The 14,366-nt window shown below is 48.2% G+C and overlaps 3 protein-coding genes across 3 annotated transcripts; 1 reads left to right on the top strand and 2 right to left on the bottom strand.

Annotated features, from left to right (window-relative positions):
• Window positions 1-321: 321 nt before the first annotated feature.
• On the bottom strand, window positions 322-1,464 carry LOC1280723 (large ribosomal subunit protein uL15m). The gene is made up of 2 exons (XM_320585.5): window positions 1,262-1,464; window positions 322-1,160 (listed from the first exon to the last, which is right to left on the bottom strand). Exons 1-2 carry the CDS (start codon window positions 1,361-1,363, stop codon window positions 405-407), a joined length of 858 nt encoding a protein of 285 aa, XP_320585.1. The 5' UTR covers window positions 1,364-1,464; the 3' UTR covers window positions 322-404.
• Window positions 1,465-2,000: 536 nt separating this feature from the next.
• On the top strand, window positions 2,001-8,561 carry LOC1280724 (alsin homolog). Its single transcript, XM_061654744.1, has 7 exons — window positions 2,001-3,063; window positions 4,518-6,080; window positions 6,157-6,727; window positions 6,793-7,563; window positions 7,647-7,826; window positions 7,895-8,040; window positions 8,117-8,561. The coding sequence occupies exons 1-7, from the start codon at window positions 2,310-2,312 to the stop codon at window positions 8,365-8,367; spliced, it is 4,236 nt and encodes a 1,411-aa protein (XP_061510728.1). The 5' UTR covers window positions 2,001-2,309; the 3' UTR covers window positions 8,368-8,561.
• Window positions 2,844-3,903, bottom strand: LOC3291459 (ATPase inhibitor A, mitochondrial). Its single transcript, XM_552293.3, has 2 exons — window positions 3,482-3,903; window positions 2,844-3,346 (listed from the first exon to the last, which is right to left on the bottom strand). The coding sequence occupies exons 1-2, from the start codon at window positions 3,529-3,531 to the stop codon at window positions 3,121-3,123; spliced, it is 276 nt and encodes a 91-aa protein (XP_552293.2). The 5' UTR covers window positions 3,532-3,903; the 3' UTR covers window positions 2,844-3,120.
• Window positions 8,562-14,366: the final 5,805 nt, after the last annotated feature.

The following is a 14,366-nucleotide window of genomic DNA, read 5'->3' as shown; positions in this document are numbered from 1 at the left end:
CGTTTAGCATTACGTTTGACATTAAATAAATCTATTGTAAAATGTTATCACATCAATCACGTCCGGCGCTGGTGTTACAAAATGTGGCGCAAAAACCGGGCGAAGGCTTGATTTTCTTGTAGTAGATAATGTTTAGTATTAAATACAATAATTCTCCTTATTGCACATAGAACACCCCCAATGTAACGGAACGGATTTTTGTGAAATATAATTTAGACGGAAACGAATGACCGAAAGCACATGTTGGATTATGAACTATTCACCTTGCACCTTGCCGGAGCATTCTTTCGGACGCAGTTCCACACGTAAACGAAATTACAATTTGCTTATCCACGAAACACTGCGTGTATTCCACGGTTTTAAACTACAACTTCCTGCCAACAACTTACCAGGACCGGCTTTCCTCACTGCTTTTCCCGTATGATTGCCCGATCCTTTAAGCTTATCACCCACCCGGGGTTGAGGCCGTAGAAAATCTGCCGCGGATCTTTGCTCTCCGTCAGCATCGCGTAGTCCGGATCGTCCTCAATCTTCGGCAGCGTGTAGCCATACTTCTGCGCCAGCACCAATCGCTGCTCGCTGATTTGCTCCGGATCCGCCAGATAGCCACGGTTGCGCGCGTCGGTGTAGTACGCGACCGCGTCCTGCGGCGGCAGCATGCGACGCGGTATCGGTACACCCTTCTCGAACCACTTCTTCGGATTGACCACCGCGTACAGGCTGTGGGGATCGTAGTAGGCGGTCCGGATCACGCCCCCATTGCGCTCGATGGCCGCAATCACCGATTCGGGCGCGTGCTGCACCTCGATGTTGATTTTGGCCTTAAAATCGTCCGCCCCTTCGTCCGTCAGCTGGACGCCGTGGTGGAGCAGGTCGGGCCGTACCTCGAACAGGCCCGTGTTGCAGATCGTCGTCAGGTCGATCGGTGCCCGATGATCCAGCCGGTCCGTGTCGATCAGCTTCTGCAGCTGGTGCAGGCTGACCGGTGGGTACTCGCGCTTTAGATGGTGCCCCTTGTAGTACGGCTCGTAGCTGAAGCGCATGTAGAACGGTGTGTTGCCCGTTTCGTACCCGAGCCGCATGTAGTTCTGGCGCTGGCCCGATCCCTTGTTGCCGGCGCCATGCTTATCGCCGCCGTGTTGGCCGCGGCCGCGCTTTACCTACAAGCAAAAGCATGCGCAGGTTGGCCGTGATGTAGTTTGTTATGGTTATGTAAAGGCACCGGTTGAGGGACGGAGTTCTCCCGGTCTTATCAACTTACGTTTTGCTTCGATTGTGGGTTGTCCCGTATATTTCCGATGGTGACGCGTGGTAGCGTCCTTAGCATCTGCAATGCCTTCTCTGTGGTGTGTTTTACGGACATTTTCACACAGAAACAAGTGAAAAATCGGCACCGAAATTAAACAACACGAGCTTTTGTTGTTTCTCCGTCACATCAGGTCTCCAAGTTTGACAGCTCGAGCAGGGTTGGCAGAATATACAGGGAAAACACATTTTGATTTTACAATTTATAATTTAAAAATGAGCGATTTATCATGATATAATGGTAAAAAGTGGATTATTCACGAAAATAATCTTTTGTGTATTTAAAAAAACTTTAATATTGTCATTGGTTCAAGGACCGTAAAGATATCAGGTCAAGTTATAAGCCCGTTTTGACAGCTAGGTGGAAGAAGAATCGACGAAGAAAACTGACAGTTAGTTTTCCGCTTTTGGCGAACGCTTCAAGTTCTCGAAGGAAAATTTCCATTTTAAATCACGGACTGTGTTCTAATAAACTAAAATATTCACCCAAATTGATCTCCACCAAATATTGACCTTGCAAAACGTAAACAATCCATCAATACATATACAAGCGGAAAACCATCTGTCAAAATCGGAACCCAGGGGGGGGATCGCCAAAAGCGCTATAACTACACCTCATTATACATTCCACCTTGCATTGGTTGTAAAAACAAATAAATATTTGATTCATAATAATTGAACTACCCTGTGCGAACGTTGCGCAAGCTGTCACTTGGAACAGCTGTCAGTGGGTTGCGATGGCCCTGCTTTCATAACAATAACAAAGCACCATGAAAGCTCGTGTACAAAAGAACTGCAAGATAAAAATCTATTTTTAGTGAATCAACCTTAAGAATACGGAAGCGATGTATCTTTGAGGGCGCTGTAGCCATTTCGTTTCCATTTCGTCAACATGAGATTCCACATCTAGTCCGAGGAAAAACAGTGAACCCGCACCCGCCCCACCGCAAAGCAAAACAAAACCCGTCCCCCTCCACACACACACACACACACACACACACACAATGGCTGCCACCGAGCTGGTGTCCATTTACTGCGACCTGAGCGAGGAAGGCAAGCTGTCGATAGTGCACCCGGAAGGGTACGAGCCAGCCTGCGGCGTCAAACTGCGCGTCCTTGGCGAAACGCACATCCTGCTCGACGCGAACGGGGTGCTGCTGCAGGGGGTGCACCGCGCCACGGACAAAACCGTCGAGCTGCGCTGCCTCGAGCGGGACGTGACCGACTTCGACACCGAGGGCAATTGGATATTCTGCATCAAGGCGGACAGCGGCACGGTGCATCGCAGCCGGAACGGGTCGCTAGACGAGTGGACGCACCTGTTCCCCGATCGCGATGGGTTCGTGCGGGTGTGCTGCAATAACAACGGCATCCTGCTGCTCGCCAGCGACGGCCGGCTGTACGTGCAGGGCGATTTCGGAACCGTGTTCAACTGCGACCAGCTGACGGAGGTGCACGAGGTGAGGCAGGACTGCGTGCAGCAGCTGGCGGCGGGTATCGATTTCGCAATCGTGTCGCTGCAAAGACGCACCAAGGTGTACAGTTCCATCAAGAAGGATATATTGTTCGATCAGAGTGCACTGGATGAGAAAAACTTTGCCGTGTACGGCGATTGGCGCAACCTGTTCGAGCATTTCAACATTCAGCCGTACCGGCGCCGGGAGCCGTACGAAATCTCCGCCACGCTGGAGGAGCTGTCGATCTACGGCCACATGCTGCACCAGACGGGTGTCGCTAGCTTCGGCAAGGTGAACAAAGGTAAGAGAGTCTGCGCTAATGTAGCACAACGCTTATTGGGGACACAATTGCCGCCCGCTACTTCTGCTCCTGGCCGCCCGGTTTGGTGGAGCTTGCCGCTGCTCCATCGGTGGTCGTTTTGAGTTTGGCCAGCTGTTCGCGCTGCTGCTTGTAGAAGTATTCCTCCTCGTGGGCCGCTTCCATCTTGCCGAACGATCCGCCGGCCTCGCGAATCGAGCCACCGCCGCCACCTCCCTTACCGGCACCGCTGCCCATTTCACCGACCTGACTCATTTTGGCTAATCTGCAAAGAGGGTTGGCAAAAAAGCGGGTACAAGGTACAGCAAACCGGGTGGGGAAAGTTTCTTACGTAACCATGTGTAGCGTTCGTTTTGCTACGGGTGTTATCTGATAAAACCAAATTCCCCCCGACGCTTACCTCAAACACGAAGGGTAGAGACGTGCGAAACGGTGCTGCAGTGCGAACATGAAGAAAAAGTTATCAAATGTGGCGTGTGTGTGTGAATCGAAACACGGAACACCCCCCTTGTCAAAGACGATGGTTTGTGTGGCTGGTTCCCGGGTTTTCACTGCGCCTGTTGACAGCGTGCCGATTGCTTTCAATTGCGTTCTACTCTTGCGCGCACCGCACACGGAAGAGATGGAAGAAAAATGTGCAATATAAATGAGTTTATAAGGTTGGTTCGTTTTCTGACGAACGCGGCGATGCAGTTTGCACTTTAAAATCTTTTTTTAGTTCCACCCTTGCCTTGTGCGCGTAAATCCGATTGTGCGTGTTCGGCTGGTTTGTTTTGAACACAAGCGACAGTGAAATGAACGCAGCGTGAACTTTGTTGTGGTTCATCCGGTTGATACGAAGTGGTGTTGGGTAAATCTGATTCAGATTCATCGGAATCGGTATGAATATCGGGAATGATTCAATGAATCTGAATCTCGATTGGAATGATTCATGAATATCAATGGTTCATGTATTTCGAAAGATTAAAGTGTTTCGAAGGATTCATAAATCTCAAAATTCCCCCCGCTCATTTACTTGTGAGAGGGGGATTGAAATTCTACATGCAGCACCATACGTGGGAGGAAAAGCTGCAAAAAGGTTGAAAACCACTGCTCTAAACATTCATAGAGCTGGAGCTTTTTATTATTCTTCTTATTGGCGTAACAACTTACGTGGTCATGTCAGCCTATACAGCCTTTCGAGACACCTTGGCAGGTACCACACAACCACGCAGCCAGATAGTGTGTTTTGCTAAAGGATTCATTCACTTATCACTGAAGATTCATATCTATGAATCTGAACGAAAGATTCATGAAACCCAACACTAATCCGAAGTGCATCATGAACGTGGAGCGGTCGTGGGATTCATTCAAAATATATCATTTAAATTTAAATAAACTTATAAATAATTTCCATGATTGTTTACTAACTTACTTGTCTCTCCATCTCTTTGTAGGACAACTGGGTACCGGCGATCACATAAGGCGCGATAAGATTCATCAGCTGAACGTAAACAACGTGGCGAAAATTGCCTCCGGTTGTGACTACTCCTCCGCCCTTACCATCGACGGTCAGCTGTTCTTCTGGGGCGACATGAACAAAAACCAAGCCATCAGCTGGAAGCTGGGCAATGCGGGCAACACCAGCACGCCGACCGTGTGCAACCGCTTCAAGCACGTGCTGGACGTGTGCAGTGGCAACTTTCAAACCTACGTGCTAACGAACGATCTCAAGCTGTACGATATTAAAGCTTCCTCCGAGGAGGCGTGGCTCAGCTACAAAGTGGCGGGTCCGGAGCTGCACCGAGGCCGCGAACCCGGCGAACACATTCCGTTCCTGCTGGCGAGCGACAGTTTGCTGCTGGTCAACCATCTGCCCGTCCGGCAGGATGTGCTGAAGCTGTACAGCAAAGAGCAGGCGACACTGCAAGCGCTTTTAAAGCACGTTAAAGAGATAAACGCAAAAAACGGTACGAAAACCCGCGGCACGGTAGTGCAGGGGGATGCGACCGTTTCGGCAAAGTATTACTACCGGCTGTGCACTACACTGTTTTATCTGCTGCTGCTCAGAATGCAGTCCTTCCGCACATTCCTGGTCAGTCAGGACACGAGCCGGCTGGTGTCGATCGTCCTGCACGACGAGATCTATCTGCTGTACCAACGGCTCCTGCAGTGCTTTTGCGATAACGAGTGTCTCAGCCTAATGACGGGCACGGATCGGGAGATTTTGCAAATTTACCTCGACAACGTGCAGGTGCAGATCGATCTGGCGGAGCTGCTGATCACAAACGATGCGGAGAAAACGCTCGACGAAGCGACGGAAGCGGCCCTCCTTTCGATCAAATCCGAATGGCTGCGGTTCCTGAACGAGGAGGTGAGCGAAAAGACGGGCAACGTGACGAAGCAAACCAAAGACTTCTGGCAGCGGGAAGAGAACGCCAAGTGGTTGCCGTTGCGCGAGCCTCAGCGGCGCATCATTCTCGACTCGAGCGACGTTCCGCTCAAGCTGCTGGACGTGAACATATTCTCCTCCTCACCGCGTTTCGTGCTGTTTAGCGACGTGTTTTGCTATCTGTCCGGCGTGCAGGTAGTGCAGTACCCGCTCAACCTGGTCTGGATCACGACGGAGGTGAGCGAATTGCACCGCAGCCGGTACAAGGAGAAGCACCGGTTCATGATCACGATCGTGACGCCGGAGGAGACGCTCCGCTGCCACACGCTCAACGTGGCCGACAAGATGCGCTGGCTGGGCGTGCTGAAGGCGCAGGTGCTGCAGTGCCTGGACAAACAGTCGCACGACAAGCAGCCGCTCTATCGGTGCGCGAAGTACACGTACAGCGATCGGTACGAGCGGCTCGCCGGCGCACGGTACGAGGGCATGTGGATGATCGGGCAGATGGATGGCATCGGCACGCTGGCCAGTGCCGATCGGTCGTACAGTGGGGAGTTCTATCACGGCAGCATTACGGGCTACGGGTGCATGAACCGTACCGTGTTCGGAATCTCGACCATTTATGAAGGTAAGTGCACGCAATCGTGCACCCCCCAGCTGCTCGGTGTCTTTCGTACGAATAAAATCTTCTTTTTTTTTGTCAGGTGAATTCGTGAACGGCAAATACGACGGGTACGGGCGGCTCAAAACGACAAGCAATCGCTCCACGCACTACTTCCGCTACCAGGGCTACTTCAAGGCGGACAAGTACAACGGGTTCGGGACGCTCACGACCAGCGCCTACCAGTACAACGGGGACTTTGTGAACGATCAAAAGGAGGGCTTTGGCGTGATGGAGGACAGCCTGAACGGTGTCAAGTACATTGGCATGTTTATGGGCGACAAGAAGCACGGCAACGGCATACTGGTCACGACGAACGGCACGTACTATGCGGGCTTTTTCGCCAACGACACGCTGACCCATTCGGCGGGCGGGCTGGCCATCTTCCCGAGCGGCATCTACTACAGGGGCGAGCTGACGATCGAGGGTCCGTTCGGGAAGGGCATGTTTTACTATCCCGAGCGCGAGATCGAGGCGGACCAGTTCGAGCTGGACGACTCGAACACGAAGATGGCGGGCCACACGATGACGGGCATTTTCGGCGGCACGTGGTCCGGCGTGAAGATTAGCAGCGCGACGATGGCGATGGATCAGACCTTCAACAAGGTGCCGATGTAAGTGTAGTGGTGCGGTGTAGCATTTTGCAGTGATTTAATGCGATTTTTGTTGTTCATCTCAGGCTGGATCTTAAAATCAACGCGGAACGGAAGTGGTCCTCGATCTTTGCCTGCTTTCACGAGACGCTGTTCGGGACGAGCGACATCGTCGCGATTCGCCGCATGGACATCAAGAAGGTGTGGAACCGGGTCGCCATCTTTGTGAGCCGCGCGAAACGAAAAGAGCAGTTGAAGGCGAACAGCTTTGCCGTCGCCTCGTCGGGCGAGCTGGACGATCGTGCTGCGGCCCTGATCTGCCAGGCCGGCTATCAGCTGCAACACGCATCGACCGTTTCGTTACGCTCGAGCCTTTCCGATTCGCGGCTCTCGCTACATAATGGGGCGCAGGGCGCCTCGCCGGGCGGACCGTCGCCCCCGATCGCACCGGACGCCATATCGGTGCAAAGCTTCTCGTCCGTCGCGTCCCGTGGCGAGGAGGATGAGTTTATGCTCAACCCCTCGGGGTACGGTGGACGCGCGCGCAACTCGTCCCCGTTTCGTGATCTCGACTTCATTCCCAACTTTTGCATTGCGGCGGTGGATCGGGACGGGCTGGAGCTGCTGCGCAACTACCTCACCGATGCGTTCCAGTGCGCTTACCATCCGCTGCACGGGCTGTTCGAGAAGCTGTCGAACTGTTTCTACTCCACGTACAGCTGCTGGAAGTACACGCCGCACTCGATCCTGTGCGAGCCGGCCATGAACGAGTGGATCTCGATCGTGAGCCGGATCTACACGCTGGTGCTGACGGTTATGTTTCCCGCCCTGCCGAAGGATTCCATCATGATTGAAGAGTAGGGAGTTACACTGGGGGAGGAAGTGCTGGTGAGAGCAGGCAATGATTAACGATCGTTTGTAATTGCATTTGTTTTTGCAGCGAGCTCGTGTCCTACCAAAGCCTGCTGTACCCAATACTCATGACACAGGGTATATACTCGGCCCTGTTCGTGCTGTACGCGAGCAAGTGCAGCAAGAACGATGAAATCTACCGCCAGCGGATATTAATATGCATGAAAAAGACTGATGAAAATTTGATTCAGCTGCTCGACATCAATCGGTAGGAGTTTTCTGTTAAAATGACAAAACATCCAGCAGCCATTCACTACCTTACTTGCAATCTTGCAGCAATCTAGTACCTATTATCAAGCACGAAAAGTATCAGCAAGCAATCGAAAGTTTGAACCGCTTCCGGGAGAAGTGTTGCCCGAGCGAGATGATCAAGCATATCAACGACGCGTTTACGCTGGTCGACCAGGCGTGCAAGGAGCAGGGTAAGTGCCTTCCACCGTTCGTCCTTCAATCGCGTTGCTTTGCGTGTCACGTACCATGTTTGCTTTCCTTCCCCAGAAGTGCGGATGGATGTGGCGGCCGACAACCTGCTCGAGCTGATCATATGGCTCATCATCAAGGCGGACCTGCCGCAGCTCGGCGCCGAAATCAGCCTGCTCGAGGACCTGATGCAGAACGACTACGGCGTGAGCTACCGGAACACGCAGAACGACTACTGTCTGATCACGCTCAAGGCGTCCTATCAGCACATCATTAGCAACAACTTCTTCGTCAACAAAACGTTCGATCCGACCGGCACCGGAGCGTAGTCAGTCAGTAAGGCCGTCGTAGAAGTTTCGCATTTCAAAACCCCGTGTTCGTAGCTTTACAGTCAGGCCCAGTGCCAGTTAGAGAGGGCGTTAGGAAGTGTAGTTCTGTTCTGTTATTCCAATTTCAAAAATATATACATATATTTAATTAGCAAACGGTCCTTACCTACGGACGGTATCGTTTGAAAAAAGCAGTTTAACGGGATTTTGTGTTTTTTTCGATACTTCATTGAATTTAAATTGTAACTTAATGTTCATTTTATGCTGAGCTAATCTGGACCAAGCGCGGAAAAACAACCGCTTTTCTTTGTTTACGTAAACTTTGCCTTTACTTTACTTCGCCCCGTTCCACCAATCGACTGGCCGGTAATAAATTAAGCAAATTACCCCTGGCCGGCACATCAAATTATGCTTCGCTAGCTGTAACCGCGATGATAACGATAATGATGCTCTTGATAATGGGCGGCAATGACATGACGACGCTTCCGCCATCCGCCTGCTGTGCTGTTGTTGCGCGTGATGTCACGGTCAAATCTACGGCGCCGCGTGTGACGGCGCGCGCGCGCGCGCTCGGGCACATGTTTTTGGGACGGCTCAGCGAAACGGCGGGCCATTCCTGGCCGGTGCGTAAAAAGCGCCTCCGGCAGTGGGGGAGCATTATTTATGCAGGAATGTATGTTCCTGCCCCTGCTGCCCTTTGTTGGTGGAATGTGGTGTGAAATGCCCGGTACGGAAAAGGGATCGGAGCGCAAATGTGGAGCGTAAAGATGGGTGGTGCCGAGCTCGTTTGGCGTTGATTTGAAATTATGATCGAAAACCGTTTGCGATGATTAATGGCGCGAGATGGCGTTCGGCGAAATGGGTTGGAAGGAAATGGAACATCGGGGCAGTGCAGATGAATGGCCACATCCATGCATTAGAACGAAGTGCATCAAACGGGAGGAGACGGATCGCTTTATACCATTTTTTTCTTTCTTTATTTAAATTCTTTCCCGTGCGTCCCCGCGTCTTCCCATCTTCTAACAGCTTCCTTTCGTCAACCGTGCATTAAATAATTACGAAAATTACACATCTTCTCTGCACAAACACACACACACAGACGGAAGGTTCCAACATCAGCGACGGATGAGCATGGCCTGTGCATAATGCTACTGGTATTATCGCTGCTGAAAAACGTGTTTCGCCTCATGCATCTTGGGCCCGTCTTGGGCGAAACTGGTCGGAATGGTATGGAAAGCGATACGCAAAAAAACACACAGCCTCAATCGATCGAGCTCGAAGGCCAAACGCATTCCTCGGTGTGCCCCGGCCGTTCATGGCTTGGAAGCAGGAGGAAATAATAACATGCGCTAAATGGTTAATTGATTTGTGATCTGAGTGCTACGAGCCAAATCGATTTAGCCTGCAGTACCTGGAGGCCCGGGGCCAGCAGGTACAGCAGGCGGTCGAGGTTTTGACACGCCGTTGCCGCCGGGGACATCCGTCAAAATGGTTCGGTTTTTGGAGCGAAGGGGAAAGCGGCCAGCGGGATTGCATCATTGCAACTTGTGGATGTTTGATCGCACGTGCTCGCCAGCTCAACGCATCATCTGGGGGCTGGGGGCGTTTTTTGTGTTCGTTTTGGAACGCAGCAAACACTCCGTGTGAGGTCTGGAGCGTTAGCACTAACTGAGCATTCGTGACACACCAGGCGACTCCATACAGTTCGGGACAGATCGTGTTCATTGGGGTAAATTGGTGGCTAAATGAAATATTGAAAAAGGAAAAAGCGGAAAACCAAAAGGTAAGCAAATTAAGTCGGTACAGTTAATAAAAATATGAATAATCACCTAAGATCGATATCGATCTTCATCCCGATCTTTCTGTTTTCAGTATGGTTTTATAGTTTTACAGCTGCTGACAGATTATTCTAATCTTTTTCTTATTCAGAATGAATCATAAGTAATTTTTCACTATCACGTTTTTAGCCAATATTTTCTATCTTTGAAAATTTTATTTATTTTCAAAATTCTGTGTTATTTTATCTATAAGTGCCAACATTTTTTGAAGATTTTCCTTACTTTCCTTTCCGTTTTTTCTCCTTTCTTTTTTTCATTATCTATACTAATTTCCTCATTTCTATTGTACTGATTTCATTGTAATGTATTTCATCACACTCAACCAGCAGTCTGAGAAGTCATGTTCAGCAATAATTTACTATGCTTCATTATTATTATTATTGTAATATGTTTCATGACTGTCACGGTCGTCATGTGGTATGTTTTGAGATAGTCCCGGTATGTTCGATTTTTGGGACGGTTGCCATGTAGTAACTTTGAACTCGCGTTGGTCAGGGTGGCCTTCGTCATCGTTTGCCGAATTAAGTAGAACTGAGGTGGATACTGTTTCGAAGCGGACGTTCGACACTTGATCGTCCAGGCGATCATAGAAACCTTTAGGAGGTTTCCCTTACTGGAAACGTTGGAGTTTAGAGGCCTTACCTTGGGTAGGGGGACATATCTAAACTCTTTAAATGAGAACTCGATAGATGTAGGATGGGCATAGTCCTATCCTGACAGTCCGAACGAATCTGACCTGCCATGATCGGAGTTGGTTTTATTTATACTCAAAAGAAGTTAAGGGTTTCTCACATTTGGTTCCGGGTTGTATGTTGGAAAGTTATTGTTTTCACTCAGCTAGTTACGTTTGTCTTTTGTTGACAAGAACGATGGTTCTTGTCACTAAGTTCCTGTTTTGGGTTTAATGCTTATACTGTTCCTGCTTTGGGTTATAAAGCATAAACTGTTCCTGCTTATGTTGTACGTTTCGGTTGGTTCTGTTAAGTGTGTCACAATTGTTTTTATATGAACGGTGTGGCCTGAGCTCTTCCGGGTGTGTATGGTATGATCTGATTTACTGAGTGTGTTATAATGAATGTGTTACAATGGTGTGATTTGGCTTTCCAAAGTGTGTTACTATGTGTCTATGGCTGATAGTGTGTATTACAATATGTTCTGTATAGCAGATATGCTACATTATTATTATTATTATTATTATTATTATTATTATTATTATTATTATTATTATTATTATTACAATTATTATTATTATTATTATTATTATTATTATTATTATTATTATTATTATTATTATTATTATTATTATTATTACTATTATTATTATTATTTTTATTATTAATATTATTTTTATTATTATTAATATTATTATTATTATAGTTATTATTATTATTTTATTGTTTATTAATTCACTCGACCATATAAGTTCCGGTGAATGATCTTTATACATATATACATAAATAATTTACACAAATGAAACAATTACGAGATAGGCCAGGACCGCCTTGAGTACAACTGGTCTTTGAAGGATTGTAAGTGAGATGTTGAAGTCAAACAGCGACTGAACCTCATTAAACGACCTACACATGGAAGTAAGCGGTCACCTGATCCACTCCTTTGATAATTGTTTGTAGGAATATAAACATAACACTATTGACCTAAAGAAAATGTTATACATAACCTCTTGATTCCAATAAGAAACGGCTTCTAACAAGAAAGTAATATGATGCCTGAAACAATCAAGACTCCTAAACTAAGGACGACATTTTTCTTATAGGGTTTTAGCCCAATAATTTTTGGAAGCGTCTCAACTTTTCAGCTTTGTTTTTGGATCATTAGTACTGATTTTCAATGGGCTATGTCGTAAACGCTCTATACACCATGAGACAAATCCAAAACAATACGAAAACAATTTTACGAACAAACGAAAGTAATTTAAATTTTCGTGGGCATAATTGATCTACACAATTGACTGGGAAGGGGATCTAGATGAGGAATAGTCCAAGTCCGGGGTTGTAGCATCAGGCGACCTTACCATTACACCACCGAGCCACATGGGTATGGTTGCACTAAAAGAAGATAAAATTAGGAGGGCACTTACTCAATTTTGTAATCCAGGAGCTTATCTTTCGTCGTTGAATAATAATAAAAAAAAAATCAATTATATTTAATTTATTATATAAGATTACATTTTTAACGACATTTTAGTATAAAAAGGATCAGTTTTTGTTCAAATCGTTTAATTATTTCTCGTTTTTATACCACAAGAACTTTTTCTTGATTTCAAAAACATGCGGAAATGATTTAAAGCAATCAAAGAACATAAAACGCATCGTAAAAAAAGGAAGAAAGCTTCAAGCAGTGGAATCGAAACGAAACCGAATGGAGAATGAGACGGCCGCTCACCTGTCAATAGTAATTGCAATTTTCTCATCAAACCCCCGGTGCTTGGAAGTTGCAAAGTTCACCCGCCCCAAGGGCTAAACGGAGCCCCCCGTCCGTACAAACAGAATCCGAGGAACCCTTCACCCCTCGCTCTCTTTCCTGTTTCCTTTCTTTGCAGCAATCCTGGGGTGCAATGCAGGGCAAAATGTGAGTCCCGATCGTCGAATGCCGAAGCATGCTGCACGAACGCGGTTTTATCAACGCATTGTTGGGAGCTGTTTTTGTTTGTTTGTCTTAGCGCGGACGCGTTTGGAATGCGTTTGATGAAGTAATTAAGGCACCGGTAAACGATTAAATTTCCATCCACTTGGTTTTGTACTTGGGGCGAAAAAGTGCCCGAATGTGGGGAATGCAGCGGTTTCTGCATTGTGCCGAAATGTTTCGAAAATGTCACAAAACTGGCAGCATCCGACGTTAACCATCGGTACTGTCCCACTGGGTACAAATCACGGCCACAAACAGGGTTGCGATCAACAACAGAAAGACGAACGATGCACGGCACTGGGGGCTGCGGGATGGTTTAATTAATTCCACACGTTCGCGAAATAATTGACCGCCCGGGCAAAACGGCCCGCTGGGAGAAGCTTTTCCACCATCTGCCATGCTGCCGGGTTTGGTAACCACCAGAAGCCCGAAGCTTCATCATCATTCGCATCCTGTAAGTGCGCTGGAATACCAATAAATTAGCTACCCGTACCGGTGGGACGGGACGGGATGGGGGCAGCATAATTCGCATTCTGACACGTACGCGCGCACATCTTATTGTACGTTTTTGGGGTGGAACGATCGCGAAAAGGGCCCTTAAAAGGGCACTGTGCAGCACGGGGGGAAGGGAAACGGTTCTGGCCGATGCAACCCTCAGCCCGACTTCGGTCAACGAACAGCAGCCATCACTGCCATCAGGGGAGAAGGGACTGCCGTTGCGTTGCGCACCATAAATCATCGATCGAGCCTGTTTGCTAACGATCACCGATCATGCGCTCCTCTTCGCCGGAATGCTTTTGCTCGAAAGCTTGGAGGAAGCAATGAAAGGAAAAGGCATTAGTCAAGCAAAACGTCGGAATTTCGCGTAAAGTATTTGTCAAACAAGCGAACGCAAAGCACACGCCCAAACGGTATGCTGCATGGTGGTGTAACATATTTCGCGAGACTCCCGAATAAGCAACATTCCAAACCTGCACGGTGCGCTAGATAATTGAGCAATTTAAAGGATCATCACACACCATTTCGGGGCCATTTGGTGAAGGTGAAGAAGCCTCGAGTGGAGCGGAAAACACACAATGGATTAGGGGCATGATTTATGCGCTAAACGGTGAGAGCAATGTGTACAATGTGCGATGCTGCCTGCCCTTAACCCGAGCTGACGGGATAAGGTCATTATCATTTCATCTCTTCTCATCTAAGACTCGGCTCGGGAAAGGACTAACTCAGTTCGGTTTCTTTATTTCAGCGTAAAATCTTATTGTGTCTGAGTATGTTGTGCCCGTGTTCTTCTTTCTTCCGTTTTGACGTGCCCGCTTCGGCGCTTGTTGTGGCTCGGGGCCGCAGCGTTTGTTTGTTCCGCTTTTCCACATCGCTTTAAAAACGCGTGTTTTGCCAGCCGTCTCAACTCCTTCGCAGGGTTTTTGACCATCTTTTAATTCATCATTTGGCAAAAAGTTTCTCACTGGTCAAAGGATTTGTTTAGAAACACACACACACTCACACCGACTGCAATGT

Source organism: Anopheles gambiae, chromosome 3 (assembly GCF_943734735.2).
Source record: "Anopheles gambiae chromosome 3, idAnoGambNW_F1_1, whole genome shotgun sequence".
Taxonomy (NCBI): Eukaryota; Metazoa; Arthropoda; class Insecta; order Diptera; family Culicidae; genus Anopheles; species Anopheles gambiae.
Note: the sequence above shows the minus strand (reverse complement) of the source record. Positions and strands in the feature narration are given on the sequence as shown.

What these genes read in the sequence shown, in the direction of transcription:
- LOC1280723 (XM_320585.5), bottom strand. Translation starts at nt 1,363, where the DNA reads ATGTCCGTAAAACACACCACAGAGAAGGCATTGCAGATGCTAAGGACG. An exon ending in ACCCACAATCGAAGCAAAAC is followed by an intron (nt 1,161 to 1,261) that starts GTAAGTTGATAA and finishes TTTTGCTTGTAG; the next exon opens with GTAAAGCGCGGCCGCGGCCA.
- LOC1280724 (XM_061654744.1), top strand. Translation starts at nt 2,310, where the DNA reads ATGGCTGCCACCGAGCTGGTGTCCATTTACTGCGACCTGAGCGAGGAA. An exon ending in AATCTCGACCATTTATGAAG is followed by an intron (nt 6,081 to 6,156) that starts GTAAGTGCACGC and finishes TTTTTTTGTCAG; the next exon opens with GTGAATTCGTGAACGGCAAA. An exon ending in ACCTTCAACAAGGTGCCGAT is followed by an intron (nt 6,728 to 6,792) that starts GTAAGTGTAGTG and finishes TGTTCATCTCAG; the next exon opens with GCTGGATCTTAAAATCAACG.
- LOC3291459 (XM_552293.3), bottom strand. Translation starts at nt 3,531, where the DNA reads ATGTTCGCACTGCAGCACCGTTTCGCACGTCTCTACCCTTCGTGTTTG. An exon ending in CTCTACCCTTCGTGTTTGAG is followed by an intron (nt 3,347 to 3,481) that starts GTAAGCGTCGGG and finishes CCCTCTTTGCAG; the next exon opens with ATTAGCCAAAATGAGTCAGG.